Here is a 13,029-nt window from a genome sequence, read left to right as displayed (position 1 = left end):
GGAAAGAGAGAGAGAGAGAAAAAAACAGAGACAAACAAACAGAAAGACAGACTGACAGATAGACATAGAGACAAAAACAGAAAGAAAGAAAAAGAAAGACACAGATACAGAAAGGGGAACATTGAAAGAGGCAGACAGACATATAACAACCTAACACGAGACAAGGAGACAGAGAGAGACAGACATAGACAGAGAAAGATAAGGGGGCAGAGTGAGATTTAAAAAAAAAAAGAGAAGAGATAGCGGAAGAAAGATGGAAGGGGAACAGGAGAGAAAAAAAAAGAGGGAAAATCTTAATGGAGGGAAAAAGAAAAGTGGAATTTTGAGAAAATCAATATCAGGAGAGATGTATAAAGGAACATAAATATAAAAATAAGATTACAGTGAGGGAGGCCACAAATCATTCTTAAAAACAAATTTATATAAATACAACATATTACTTTGATTATACATACTTTTTCAACGGTGATGTGACATCGAAATGGATTGCAGTGGGAAATTTGGATTGAATTAATCTTACTTACATAAAGTATGGGTTACATACAAGGGAATTTCTCAGCCAAGCAAGATATTTTTAGTTAAAGTTTGACTTAATCCAATTATCAAAGTGATTGATACTTTCCCTGAATGGTTGAGGATTTAATTTGAATGGGAGGGGGGGGGGTGGGTAAGGGTGGGTTGTTGGACTGGCAAACATAATCCAAATGACTGAATTTTACCTGAATATGATTATCCCACATCCCAAGCAATGTACTTTCTAAAGTTTGACTTAATCAATGTATTTAAGTGATAGTCTTCCCTGAGAATTTGTGGATTTCATTTGATTTTTTTTTTTTTGGGGGGGGGGGAGGAAGGGAGGGGGGTTGGATAGGCTTACATACCTGAATCATGGGTAGTTCCTATACATGAGTATCCTGCCGGGATTGATTCATTCTCCTTGATCACCATAACATCAACTACCACGTTATCTCCTACTGACTGTGAAATAACAAATATAATAAACAAGGCATTAAAAAATGAGGATTTATCCATATTTGAAAGAGAGGAAAGCTGGAAGAAAATGAGATGAAAAACAAGGAAAAGGTGGTATTTCAAAATGGCACATTGATAATGTTGTTTTTAATGTTGGATTTGGAAACCCTTCAACTTTCTCTAATACACAAAATGACTAAATGCCATCATTTTTTTGAAAAATTTACTTGGAATGATATATTTTGTTTATGAGGGCATATTGACACAGTTTCTGTGTTACATTTTGATTCCTGCCAGTCTGCCAAAGGGGAAAGGTATGCATACACAGGGCAAAACCAAATTAATCAAAATAAACAACCAATTGGGAAATTAGTCCCTACCACTTTGTTCACCAAATTGCCAATTTGAGATCAGTATAATCTTTAGTGATTTTTTTTCAACAGCAATAGCTTTAATTTTGCTGGTCCAATTTCTATCAAACTTTCCTGATTTAGTGTTCAACATTTTCATCTTTTCAAACAAAAAGGATTACTTAGATTACCAAGTTTGGATTAAGTTTACAGGTGGTAAGGGAAATACATACTTTACATCATGTATGTTTGTACTAAATAGGGACAGGGATAGAAGTGACTTAAGTCCATGCACGATTCATTGACTTAAATCAATTCTATCCCTGTCCATATGTAATACAAACTTACTTTTTATTTAACAGCTGAAATGTATATACTGGAGATATATTGATTTTTTTAATGTACTTAATAGGGATTTTAATCCCAGTGCTGATAAGGTTTATTGTATTTGGAACATCACTTTTTCTTCTTCTTTCTTTCTGGGTACATGTAAGCATACACCAAATTAAAGGAGCTACGCGTGTGAGTACAATGTTCCTGGACTGACAAAAATTACTAAGTTTATTGTCATTTATAAAAAAAAAAGAAGATGTCTGCAGCAGAAGTGTGATACATATAAAAGAAACAAAACTTACCGGTGTTAGATTCTTGGTGTAACACATGTATCTTGTGGTCTTTTTCCTAAGCAGTTTATCTTTCCATAAATCTGCATCTTGGTTGTCTGTTGTGGTTTCAATCTGAAATTGAGTCAATATGAGAACCATATTCATGTCAATGTGATTCATATATGACAATTGTGGTTGGACCTAGATATTTATTGATATTTAACAATCACTGTGGAGCATAATTTTGGTCAAACTGTAAATTTTGTCTCAGAAAAATTGCAAAACAGTAGAAATGTAAACTTACGTAATTCTCTTTTCTTTGGGTATTTTTAAAAATACACTCTTAGTCTTTTTTTCTAATTGTGATGTTATTAGTATTCTTAGCTTGTTAGATTGGTCTTATTTCTCTGAATTTTACTACATTAAAATAAAGGCAAATTTTTTCTTGTATAGGCCTATAAAGTTCTCCATTTTCGTAGGCCCCAGTGCGCCTTAATATTGCAGTTCTTTTGATTTTGTGATGGTATAAATTCAATAAACCGCTGTTCTGACTTGTCTTTTGACAGGATATACAATTATACATGTAGCATTTACAAAAATTTTCAGGTAGAGAAATGTGTGTCATGTCCTAATCTTGGTGGCAGCACCAATAAGGCTTCTCTGTCTTCTATAAGCTGTCTCCTTGTTTCATACATTATTTCTACTTCTTGTATATGATGTATTTCTATATCAATATGTTTGTGAATGTTGTTTTTAATCTATGAACGAAATAAATGCATATGAATGAATGAATTATCATTTCTCAATCGCTTTGAGATCTACAGCTTCCTCAATAATTCAATCTAATGAACAGGGCCCTGTATCATAAAGGTCTGAAATGGATTGCAACTTTGAAAGATAGATTCTCATTGGTTCATTGTTAGAGTTTTGAGCAAAATATGAAGCGGCAATAATCTTGATTGGTCGATGGCATTTAGTGACTGATTACAAACACTTGTACATAACCCATAACTAACAATTTATCTTTCATAAACTGTAACACATGAATGACTGCTCATATCAAATTTCAAGGAAATATAATTGTATCTTGAATGCTGAGTGCTTCAGCACCGGATTTAATTTCTTCTTGAATTTCAAGATCTCGACTTCAGTTAATCTGGAGAACTCGCACTCCAACTGAAATGTGTAGATCTTTGCTATATGTTGCAAGATTTGGACTCTTTATACAGAAAAGAGGATAATAGGATCATTACCGTGAAAATTATTTTAAAAGAGAAATATAACAGAATATCCTTTTTTTATCTAGTCACATGAATTGTCTTAATACCTGTGTTGAAGTGTAACACAACTTGCATTGTGTTGTGAAATGCACTTCTACTTGAAAATTTTCACTTTTTAAAGACTAAGAATGGACTCAAAAGTAAAACTGACAAATCATATACCAAGAGAAAGCTCATAAACTACTAAACACATCAATGTAAGGTTCATAATACCAGGGGGCTGTATCATAAAGCTGTTTGTATGTTAAGAGCAACTTTAAGAATGACTGGTGATCCTTTCTTACGTGCTAAACCTTCGCCAATTTATGATACCATTTACCACAAGAAAGGATCACCAGTCGTTCTTAAAGTCGCTCTTAACTTTATGAAACGGCGTCTTGCTGAGTATTTTAAGAATAGTTAACTCCAATTATCAGGCTTTGAAAAAAAAATTTAATTTCAAACAAAATAATCAGTAAACAAAGTGGAAATCAGACTCTTCGCATCTGGGAAATAGATTTAGAATTATACTAAATGACTATATTCTGAATGCGGGTTTAATTTAACTCTGGTCTAAATTTTATTTTGACTATGGATAGCCAATTGTGACATAATCTCCAACAAAAGTGTTTCATAGTATCAGCTCATTTGACTTTCAAATCATTCTTAACTGTCTGGGGAGGATAAATAAGATAATTGTCTTCACCATTTAGAGAATTCTGAAAGAGCACAGTTAACATAAATTTTGAGATGTTTGGCTTTCCATAATTTTAGCGCAGAGTTAGACCGTGGTCTAAGTTAAACCTGACTTCAGAATACGGCCAGTGGGTTTTAGATAAGACCAAATGTGTACACCAAAGTACAGCAATCAGGCCGTATAGATATTAAACAGACCAAATGGATGTGGTATTTTAGATAATCTGAAAAGGAGAACAAATCCTAAATACATACCACAGTATATCCATCAGGGCATCTGTTCTTGTCAGCTACAACGCATAGGCCTGTTATAGGATACTCAGCCATTCTTCCAAACTGAAATAAAGTAAATTCCATAAACACAAACTAATGTTACATTTAAAAGAAAATTAATAAAAAACAAAGCTGCTTAAACTTAATGGGTGATACTCTAATAATTTAATCTAGGTTTAACCCTAGTCTAAACTGGAATTTTGAAGCACACTTCTAATACTTCTTCCATATTCGTAGAAATTATTATTTATACCCCGTTGTTGTGTATCCGGACAATCAATTTTTAACAAGCGAAGTTTCATCAGTTTCTAGTACAAAATGTAAAGGCGAACGCACACCTTGCGATTGGTCTGCGACTCAATTTTGGAATAAAACATAGTAGAATGTGATGCTAATATTGAGACTTGGAATATCTTACTGTGTAATGTTCGAAATCATCGTACGAATCCCTATTTTCAAATCTGTGGCTATGCTATCTTCATTCTTAGAATAAAAGCAAATTTAATATCTAGTCGTAATGACGTCATAGCAGTCTTACGATTGGCTATGATTTGAAACTAATTTGGCCTTTACTCCAAAATAAAGGCTTACAATCTTACAAAATGGTTATATTAGTATTCTTTCAATTAATTTAACCTCAAATAAAATGACATGTTCCATTCACATTTTCAGAAAATGAGCAAAATGCGATTTGTTCCAAAATCGGATCGCAAACAGTCGTAAGGTGTGCGGTGGCCTTAAGAAATTAGAACAAAATAGAGGATGATCTGATGATATTGAATTCATATAATTAGTGTAATCCAAAGACAAAAAAAAAGAAGGCTTCCAAATTACACCAGACCCCCATTATACCATAAATTAATTAGAATTCATTTGATTTTTTGTATTTTCATATTTTTCTCATTTCACGACTCGATTGATTTAGTCAGTAGTGGTCTGAAAGCCAAGACTAGTCAAACTATCGGCTCATAATTGCTAAAAACCACTTCAGCTACATGTATCAGCATTCTCTCGCATAATCTCATTATTAGTGCCAGGGAAAGAGATCTCGGCTGCAGTTACGAGGGGAATTCGACTTTGAGTCCGAAAAATGTTAAGGTTAAGTTTCAGAACAAAACAAAGTTTCAATAAAGAAACCGGAAGTGAATACAATACACCAGAAGTCTCAACAATCTATTTGTTTTTTGTTGTGGGTACACAGGGGGGTACATAAGGAACTCTTTCCTTGATTAATACATGCTTTGACAGAACTCAATTAGATCTAATGTTAAATGTACATGTATGGTAGTGGATCATATTACCAAACACTTTTCATGAATTCAATCATATTAAACACATTATTTTCATAAAATTCACCAAACTTTCACCACTTTTATATACACAAATACCTACAAAATATTTTGTAAAAATTTTGCCGAAATAGTTTTTCTTTTTTACGATATCAGCTTCCAATCAGACCCCTCTTCGTAAGTGAAATATTTTTGTCACTTGAAAAAGCCATTGTACAGTATTGCCACTTTTGTGGCAAATATGAGGAAATGAAAAAGGAAAACAACAGTTTTGCTCTACCATCTAACTCTGATGTAAACACAAGATATGCACAGATAGTACAGGCTTTGAGAGAAGTGACAGATCTTTTTGTTCCTAAGATCAAACCATCACGTTGAAGGTCTGCATGGTTGGATAGGAAAGCAAGTGAGGCAATTCAAGAGAAACACAAAACATGGAATCGTTATCAGAAGAATAGATCTATCTCTAATAGATTGGATTACAACAAAGCCAGAAATAAAGCTACAAGTACTATCAAGCAGGCTAAAAAGAACTTTGAAAATAAACTGGCATCAGAGGTCAAAACAAATCCAAAAAGTTTTTGGCAATATGTACAAAATAAGACAAAATCCAAATCCTGTCTTGGAGAGTTGACTCGGCCAGACGGCACATCTGTGGATGATGACTTTGATAAAGCTGAGGTGTTAAATGACTTTTTTGCATCAATATTTACGCAAGAAGATACCAGTAATCTTCCTTCATTTCCTGATAGACCCTTTGACTCTACACTTAATGAGATTGTCATTACAAGAAATATGGTTTTGGAAAGATTATTGATGCTGGACAAAACTAAATCTCCAGGGCCGGATGAGATCCCAAATCAAATATTGAAAGAACTTGCAGATGAATTAGCCCAACCTCTTGCCAATCTCTTCAATGAATCCTTGAGAAGTGGTTCTGTTCCTGTAGCATGGAAGATGGCGAATGAAACTTCATTATTCATAAGAGGAGATTAACGTAAACCCAACAATTATAGACAAGTGAGTTTAACAAGTACAATTGGCAAAGTTATTGGCAAAGTTAGGAACAGATTATTCGTGAAAATATTTTTAATCACCCTGTATGGTTACAAACCAGCTGTATAGCTCACAGCAACATGGATTCAGAAAAGGCAAATCATGTGCTACTCAACTTCTGGAAGTTATTGAGGAATGGACAAAGGATTTGGATAAAGGAAAATCAACTGACTGTATCTATTTAGACTACAAAAAAGCATTTGATAGCGTCCCCCATCGAAGACTTCTGCTTAAGCTTCATTCATATGGAATCAGAGGTAGTGTCTTGAACTGGATCAGATCCTTCTTAAAGGACAGAGAGCAACGGGTGGTTGTTAATGGAGTTTTCTCAAATTCAGTTAGAGTCAGTAGTGGAATTCCCCAAGGGAGTGTTATCGGTCCGGAGCTATTTCTGATTTTCATAAATGATTTGCCAGATGTCCTACATGTAGCTTCTCAAGCAAGTGTTATTAAGTTATTTGCTGACGATACAAAATTATTTGCTGAAGTTAACAACTATCAAGACTGAGAAATCCTTCAAGCTGATTTACTGAGGATTCAAAGTTGGGCAATCTTATGACACCTTCCCTTCAATACAGGAAAGTGTAAAGTCCTTCACTATGGCAGAAAGAAGCTGCACTATGACTGTAAGTTAAGTTTGGATGGCCCAACCATCGAAGTGAGCCACATTGAAAAGGACCTGGGAGTCATTTTCGACGATCAGCTAAGTTTTTCTCAGCACATAGATCAGATAGCAAAGGCAGGAAATAAGAAGATGGGGATCATCAAGAGATCTTTCTCATTCCTTGAACCTAAGAGCTTCAAGCTACTTTATAAGTCCATAGTTTGACCTGCTTTGGAGTATTGTTCACAGATTTGGCATCCATGCTTAAAGAAGGATCAGGCAAAACTCGAGAGTCCAAAGAAGAGCTACAAAAGCAGTTACGAGTTTACATGTCAAGAGTTACCCGGAAAGGTTGGCTCAATTAAAGTTACCTTCATTATCCTACAGACGTCACAGAGCAGATCTTATCCAAGTGTTCCGAATAATTCAAGGGACCGACGATGTTGAGACTTCAAAATTCTTCAAATTCACTGAAGACTCAAGAACTAGAGGACATATATATAAGATAGAGAAACCCAGAGCAAATACTTGAAAAAGACAAAATTCTTTCTCACATCGAGTAGTATCTGAGTTGAATAACTTGCCAAATCAAGTAGTGAAGAGCACTTCCATAAACTCTTTCAAGTCAAATCTAGAGAAAACTTGGGAGCTCAAAAAGGAAGTTTAACTCTGACCAATCTATTACTTGCACTAGTGCTGCAGCCGAACCGCCGAACCGAACGGTAGTTCGCCGAACATGGCACTTCCGAACCGAACAGAACCGAACCGAACACTAAGACTTGGTTCGGAAGTTCGGCAAAAAAATAAACAAACGGCTTTCGGCTAATAAATTTATAAGTTTTCACCCTTTCTAATCATTATATTTGCGCATTCTCTATTTAATCTTCTTTGCAACTGTATGTTGGAAGTATGCTCTTATTTTGCGGTTACTAGATTTTGTTTTCATTTTCATGTTGACATTGTGGTTTTTACGGCCCTGATTAAGAAAGGAGATCCGATGAATGATGTTGCGCGAGCTTGCGCTATAATCATTTTACTGGCTTTCATCATCTCTCGCTCTGTGGCCGAATCGCCGAAGCATGGTAAAGAAAACCAAAACTGTATGAGTGTTCATTTGTTAAATATTGTTGTTTTTAGGTGGCGAACAAGATTCTTGTTTGAAAATCTTCAAAGTATTTTGAATGAACGAGCTCAATAAACTGAAAGTGAAAGATGAAGTACCATTAATATTACGAATTACGATACGATGTGATTTAAGATCGTAACTTGTGTATTGTTGCGGCGGAGAATAAAGATCTGATTGAAGTGATTGACATTATTATTGAGGTGTCGGCTCGCTACTGTCTAGTTTTCATGATTTTAGAGAGAAGTAGGCCCCCTAAAGAGTTTTGAAAACGAGAGATCCAATGAAAGTGGGAAATAAAATGAGTGACTGTTAGAGATGGAAAAGAGAGACGCAAAACAAATAATATAGAAATGAGATGAGGTGAAGTTATATTTTTTATTATTAACAATCAGATGAAAATAAAAATCAAACACTCATGAATGATTACGGTATAGCATATAGCAAGATCTCCTTCCCCTCGTTGAAAAGTTGAATGAAGATAAAGCCATGCGGAAACATTCATCTCTTGGGGGAAAATGACCCCCAATCTTTACTTTTTTCCCTTTCTTATCAACTTCTCAAATTAACCATAAACAATTCGATGATCATTCTACTCCCCCTGTCCCATTACAGTCGTAAAACTTTGCATCCCACTTGGTCTGTATCATGGTCGAATGAAATCTGACCAATGAAATCATAGAAATCTCGGTAATTGCCCTTCAATATCGGTGAGCTGAGTTAATTTCGCGAGCAGACAAAGCACGTGACTGTATGTACCGATGCGACAATCAGCCACATGCGATTGGTAGTTTAGTTCACCCATCGAGCCAATTAGCGAAAGGCGCATTACATAAGCACACTTTCTTCGACACGCCCCTGGCCCTACAATGCCTACAGTTCAGTGCACTGGCGCTGGCCGCCTCGTATGTGATGCAATGGCCAATCACGTTTGGCCGGACTGTATATATAAATATTCATGAGCTCAGAGTCCCGCTACAAGGGGACTGCATGCGCTGGCCTAGCTGGTACGAGTGCGAGCGCGGCGTAGTTACCGGTAATTTGGCAAGTATCCAAAGTGTGGTCCAGGTATGGACGACTAGGAAGAGTCGCCATTTTAGAACTGTGAATTACCCAATAAATCTGTCATCAGATAATCAAATTCGAGATAACAGTTGATTCGTTGAGCGCTATAACTTTCATAGTTTCATGTCAACAAGATAGAGATAAAATGGTTTAATGTGACAGAGGACACGCGAGCACATGCAGTCAATCAAGTACAAATTGTCTACCGGTACGCTACGTATACCTGAATGAACTATAGCTTTATCAGTCTATCATATCATTACCGAACCCCGAACCGAACCAATGTTCGGCAAATTTTTGCCGAACCTTGCCGAACCGAACCGAACCCGAACATGGCGCCTGACTTGCAGCACTAACTTGCACATGCTTTCATTAACACCTTTACCTGCTGAAACCACACATCGCCATATAACCAGTACCAGTCTATCTTCCACTTTACTGACTTCAAGAAATTGGACGGAGGAGAGGGGCAAACAAGTTTTATAGGTAAAACTTTACGCCCACAACAAGGTATGTTACAAGGTATGTTAGTATTGCCGAACGTTTTCTTTCTACGGGAAAAGTTGAAAAAACAACAAAATCACTGATGAGCTATTTTTAACCATTAAATTGAGGCATATTTCATGATTTTAAGAATATCTAAAGTCTTTCTTTGAAAAGGTGTTCTATTCGACTGGTCTGTTGTTAGACCAAAAGCTTCAGTCTCTGTATTTTGGTTGTTCTGCTGAACTGCGTTGGCTCACTCACCAATACATAGACTGAAGAGCTTGGAGGCCCGTACGTACAGAGAACATATTAGCAGAAACGTTAGATCTAACATTCGGCGGAAACCTGATTTTCCGATCGTTTTTTTGTACATAAAATGTCACATTATGAAAAAGAAATCACATCCATATTTATGAAAAAAAAATTTAAATTCAGAAATATCGTACCTAAGACCGCAGTTACCGCTAATTCCTTTCAAATGATGAGCGAAACATCGTCATCTTCGATCCTTTCGTTGGTCAACGTAAGTTGCCATCTTTGATGACGTCATCATCCTTACAGACGTATTTACCAGTCGCTATATATCGCGATTTGTGCCGCTGCTTTGCGCTTGTAGATGTGCGTGCGTTCGGAACCTGTCGCTCGCATTGATTGGCCAGGATATCGAAAATTTAATCGGAAAGCCTTGATAAAAGCACAACTCGTTGACGGCTGCCATTTTTTCCTCTCCGGCAGAAAATTTAAAAAATAAGGAATAACCCGGGGAATAACTCATCGGTAACGTATATTTTTGATATTTTATAGAACTTACTTAGTATCAAAAGAAAGATTAGAGTCTAACGAAAATAGTGGGCCTTCGCGTTCAAGATAATATAATGTCATTTATAATCTAAAAGAAATTAAAATCTGGACAAAACCCGTCCTCCGAATTGCCGACCAGATTACACATGCAGGCTCGCACTAACACACTACCGTCGGTGAATGTAGCCAGGCGGCTTCTTGAGAGTAAAAATCATTTACTAACGTAGGCTTACTCTCAATGAAGCCAGGGAGTCCTTCCTATTCACCTACACGAAGGACCCCAAAACCTTAAACTTTTACCCCCGAGATTTCTACTTTCCATCTAAAAGATCTAGCTCTAAATCATGTACATGGGATAAAACTTCATTTCCGACATTTCTACGCTCTCGTTGTTATTTTTAAACAGGAATTCATCAAAAAAATGAAAAAATATTGTGAAAAGACGGAAGAGACTTGCCCGATGTTTACGCCGCCATCTCGTTTCTTATTGTACTTCCCCAACGTTACGGACGAGAGCGTAGAAATGTCGGAAATGAAGTTTTATCCCATGTACATGATTTATGGCTAGATGTTTTAGAAGGAAAGTAGAAATCTCGGGGGCGAAAGTTTCAGGGTTTTTTGCGGTACACGCTGATGAATAGGAAGGACTCCCTGGCTTCATTGAGTAAGCCTACGTTAGTAAATGATTTTTACTCTCAAGAAGCCGCCTGGCTAGGTGAATAGGGATTACAGTAAAATGTCAGAAATTGTTGAATAAATCCCCAGAAACGACGGTTATTCCTGTCTAGTCTATTGAGTGTTGTTTACTTTTTGACAATTCTATTCAATGTTCCCTTGGCCTTACTTCATGTACCGGTACTTAGTTTCATTTGCTTTGCCTTTGGAAAGGTGTTACAAAGTTTTGAGCATGTGAAATTATTTTCTGACGCATATGACTATGATACTGATGGTATCAATATGATGAGCACGTTCGGTAATTACAAGGCCGTCAAATATCACTATACACACACCGGGGCACTCCTAGTACCAATGAGGTCCAAACATTAGCATGTATGGACCTCATAGGCGACAATGCATTAAAAACAGGTTGGAACTTCTAACCGTACTGTTTCCTGCACCCAAGTATGATATTACTCCCAAAATATGAGTTTTGTCCTCGTTTGTTTATCATTTATTAAAAGATTGCCCATTAAATATATTCCTATTCCTAATTTGAATTTAATAAAATAAAGGGAAACTTACATTTGAGTCCTTTTTCGATCTTTTTTTGGCAGTCAGTCCGGTCACCGTCGAGTGCGATCAAAGCAGTATGAAGCTGATTTTCAGATCACGTGATACGTGTGGTCATCACCTGATCGATCGACTATCCTTTTTTAAAGACCGCAACAATTATAAATTTTATTATAAAATATATATAGAATAAATTATTGCATAATGTTATATAGGCCCTATATTTCTACAATTAAAAAATATATTGTGATATAATTTTAATATTTGACGTAAAAATCGCTATTGAACAAAATATTTATTAAAAAATAAAAAATCAAACAAAATAAAAAAGCCTTGGACACAGTGCAAAAAACGTAACGATTTGGCCGCGTTGTTAACAACTATCGTAAGGGGCGCTTTATTTATAAATAAAAAAGAATATGCAGCTGTCTATGGCGACGTGGTTTGTCGCGAGATTTGAGACAAATCGTTGGGAATTCTTGAGAAAATACATCAAAAGAACCGGTGAGTACCGATTAAACATTATTTAAAGTAGTAAATAGATTATACATACCTTGTAAGTTGTAGACTTAGTTTTTAAGGTGATATTAGTGCTTAGTTCTAAGCTAGGGCGGCCCAAACGCGTGTGAGCGGAGTCCCACTTTATTAACACGGGTAAGTATTGCGGTGTCGCCTAGAGTGCACCGGGGCACACACCCACACATTGATGACGCAAATATACCCTACAGGCCCCCTACACAGCTTCACGCGAGTGGGACTGAACCTGAAAAATGACCCGACCAAAAAAGCTAGCTGAGTCATATAGAATAAAAGTTTATGGGCCATTGGTCGATTTCTTGTTCAGTACCCTAGTAACATTCACATTATCAATTCAAGTAGTAAAACAGTAAAGTTAGTTTATTTCAACAGACCTTACCGCGTTCCGAAAGTAGGAATATAGGTACCAGAATTAGAAATGACGGTACATATCGTATAGTCTAGGTCAAAGACCAGGGGCGGTATTCTGAGGTCATTTTATCTTTAAAATATTTTATTTTATCTCTTAAAATGAAATTGGTATTCTGAGATGACATTTTATCTCTCAGATTAGATTTACAATTTTATCTTGCGTATAAATTTTATCTTGCGTATCTATGATGATACGCAACAGAGCTAGCAGTGGCTGCGTAGACATACCCATCGCGTATCTGGCCATTGCAACGCGGGTGATGTGCTTGCGC

At 36.2% G+C, this 13,029-nt stretch overlaps 1 protein-coding gene across 6 annotated transcripts in view; it reads right to left on the bottom strand.

Moving 5' to 3' along the window:
- Nucleotides 1–12,804, bottom strand: part of LOC129277941 (multivesicular body subunit 12B-like) — a 31,296-nt gene extending 18,492 nt beyond the window's left edge. For 2 of the 6 annotated variants that reach the window (XM_064110764.1, XM_064110768.1), the window contains exons 1-4: nucleotides 12,721–12,797; nucleotides 4,138–4,218; nucleotides 1,958–2,059; nucleotides 882–978 (exon numbers count right to left, since the gene is read on the bottom strand). In XM_064110764.1, coding sequence (XP_063966834.1) covers nucleotides 882–978; nucleotides 1,958–2,059; nucleotides 4,138–4,209 — 271 coding nt within the window. In that variant the 5' untranslated portion in view covers nucleotides 4,210–4,218; nucleotides 12,721–12,797. Of the gene's footprint in view, nucleotides 1–881; nucleotides 979–1,957; nucleotides 2,060–4,137; nucleotides 4,219–12,720 lie in introns of all 6 variants that reach the window. The other 4 variants (XM_064110769.1, XM_064110765.1, XM_064110770.1 and 1 more) reach the window with 4 other exon arrangements.
- Between the last annotated feature and the right edge of the window lie 225 nt (nucleotides 12,805–13,029).

The sequence above is a fragment of the Lytechinus pictus genome, chromosome 15 (assembly GCF_037042905.1).
Source record: "Lytechinus pictus isolate F3 Inbred chromosome 15, Lp3.0, whole genome shotgun sequence".
Lineage (NCBI taxonomy): Eukaryota > Metazoa > Echinodermata > Echinoidea > Temnopleuroida > Toxopneustidae > Lytechinus > Lytechinus pictus.
The sequence above is the reverse complement of the archived record's forward strand: the minus strand, read 5'-3'. Positions and strand labels throughout refer to the sequence as shown.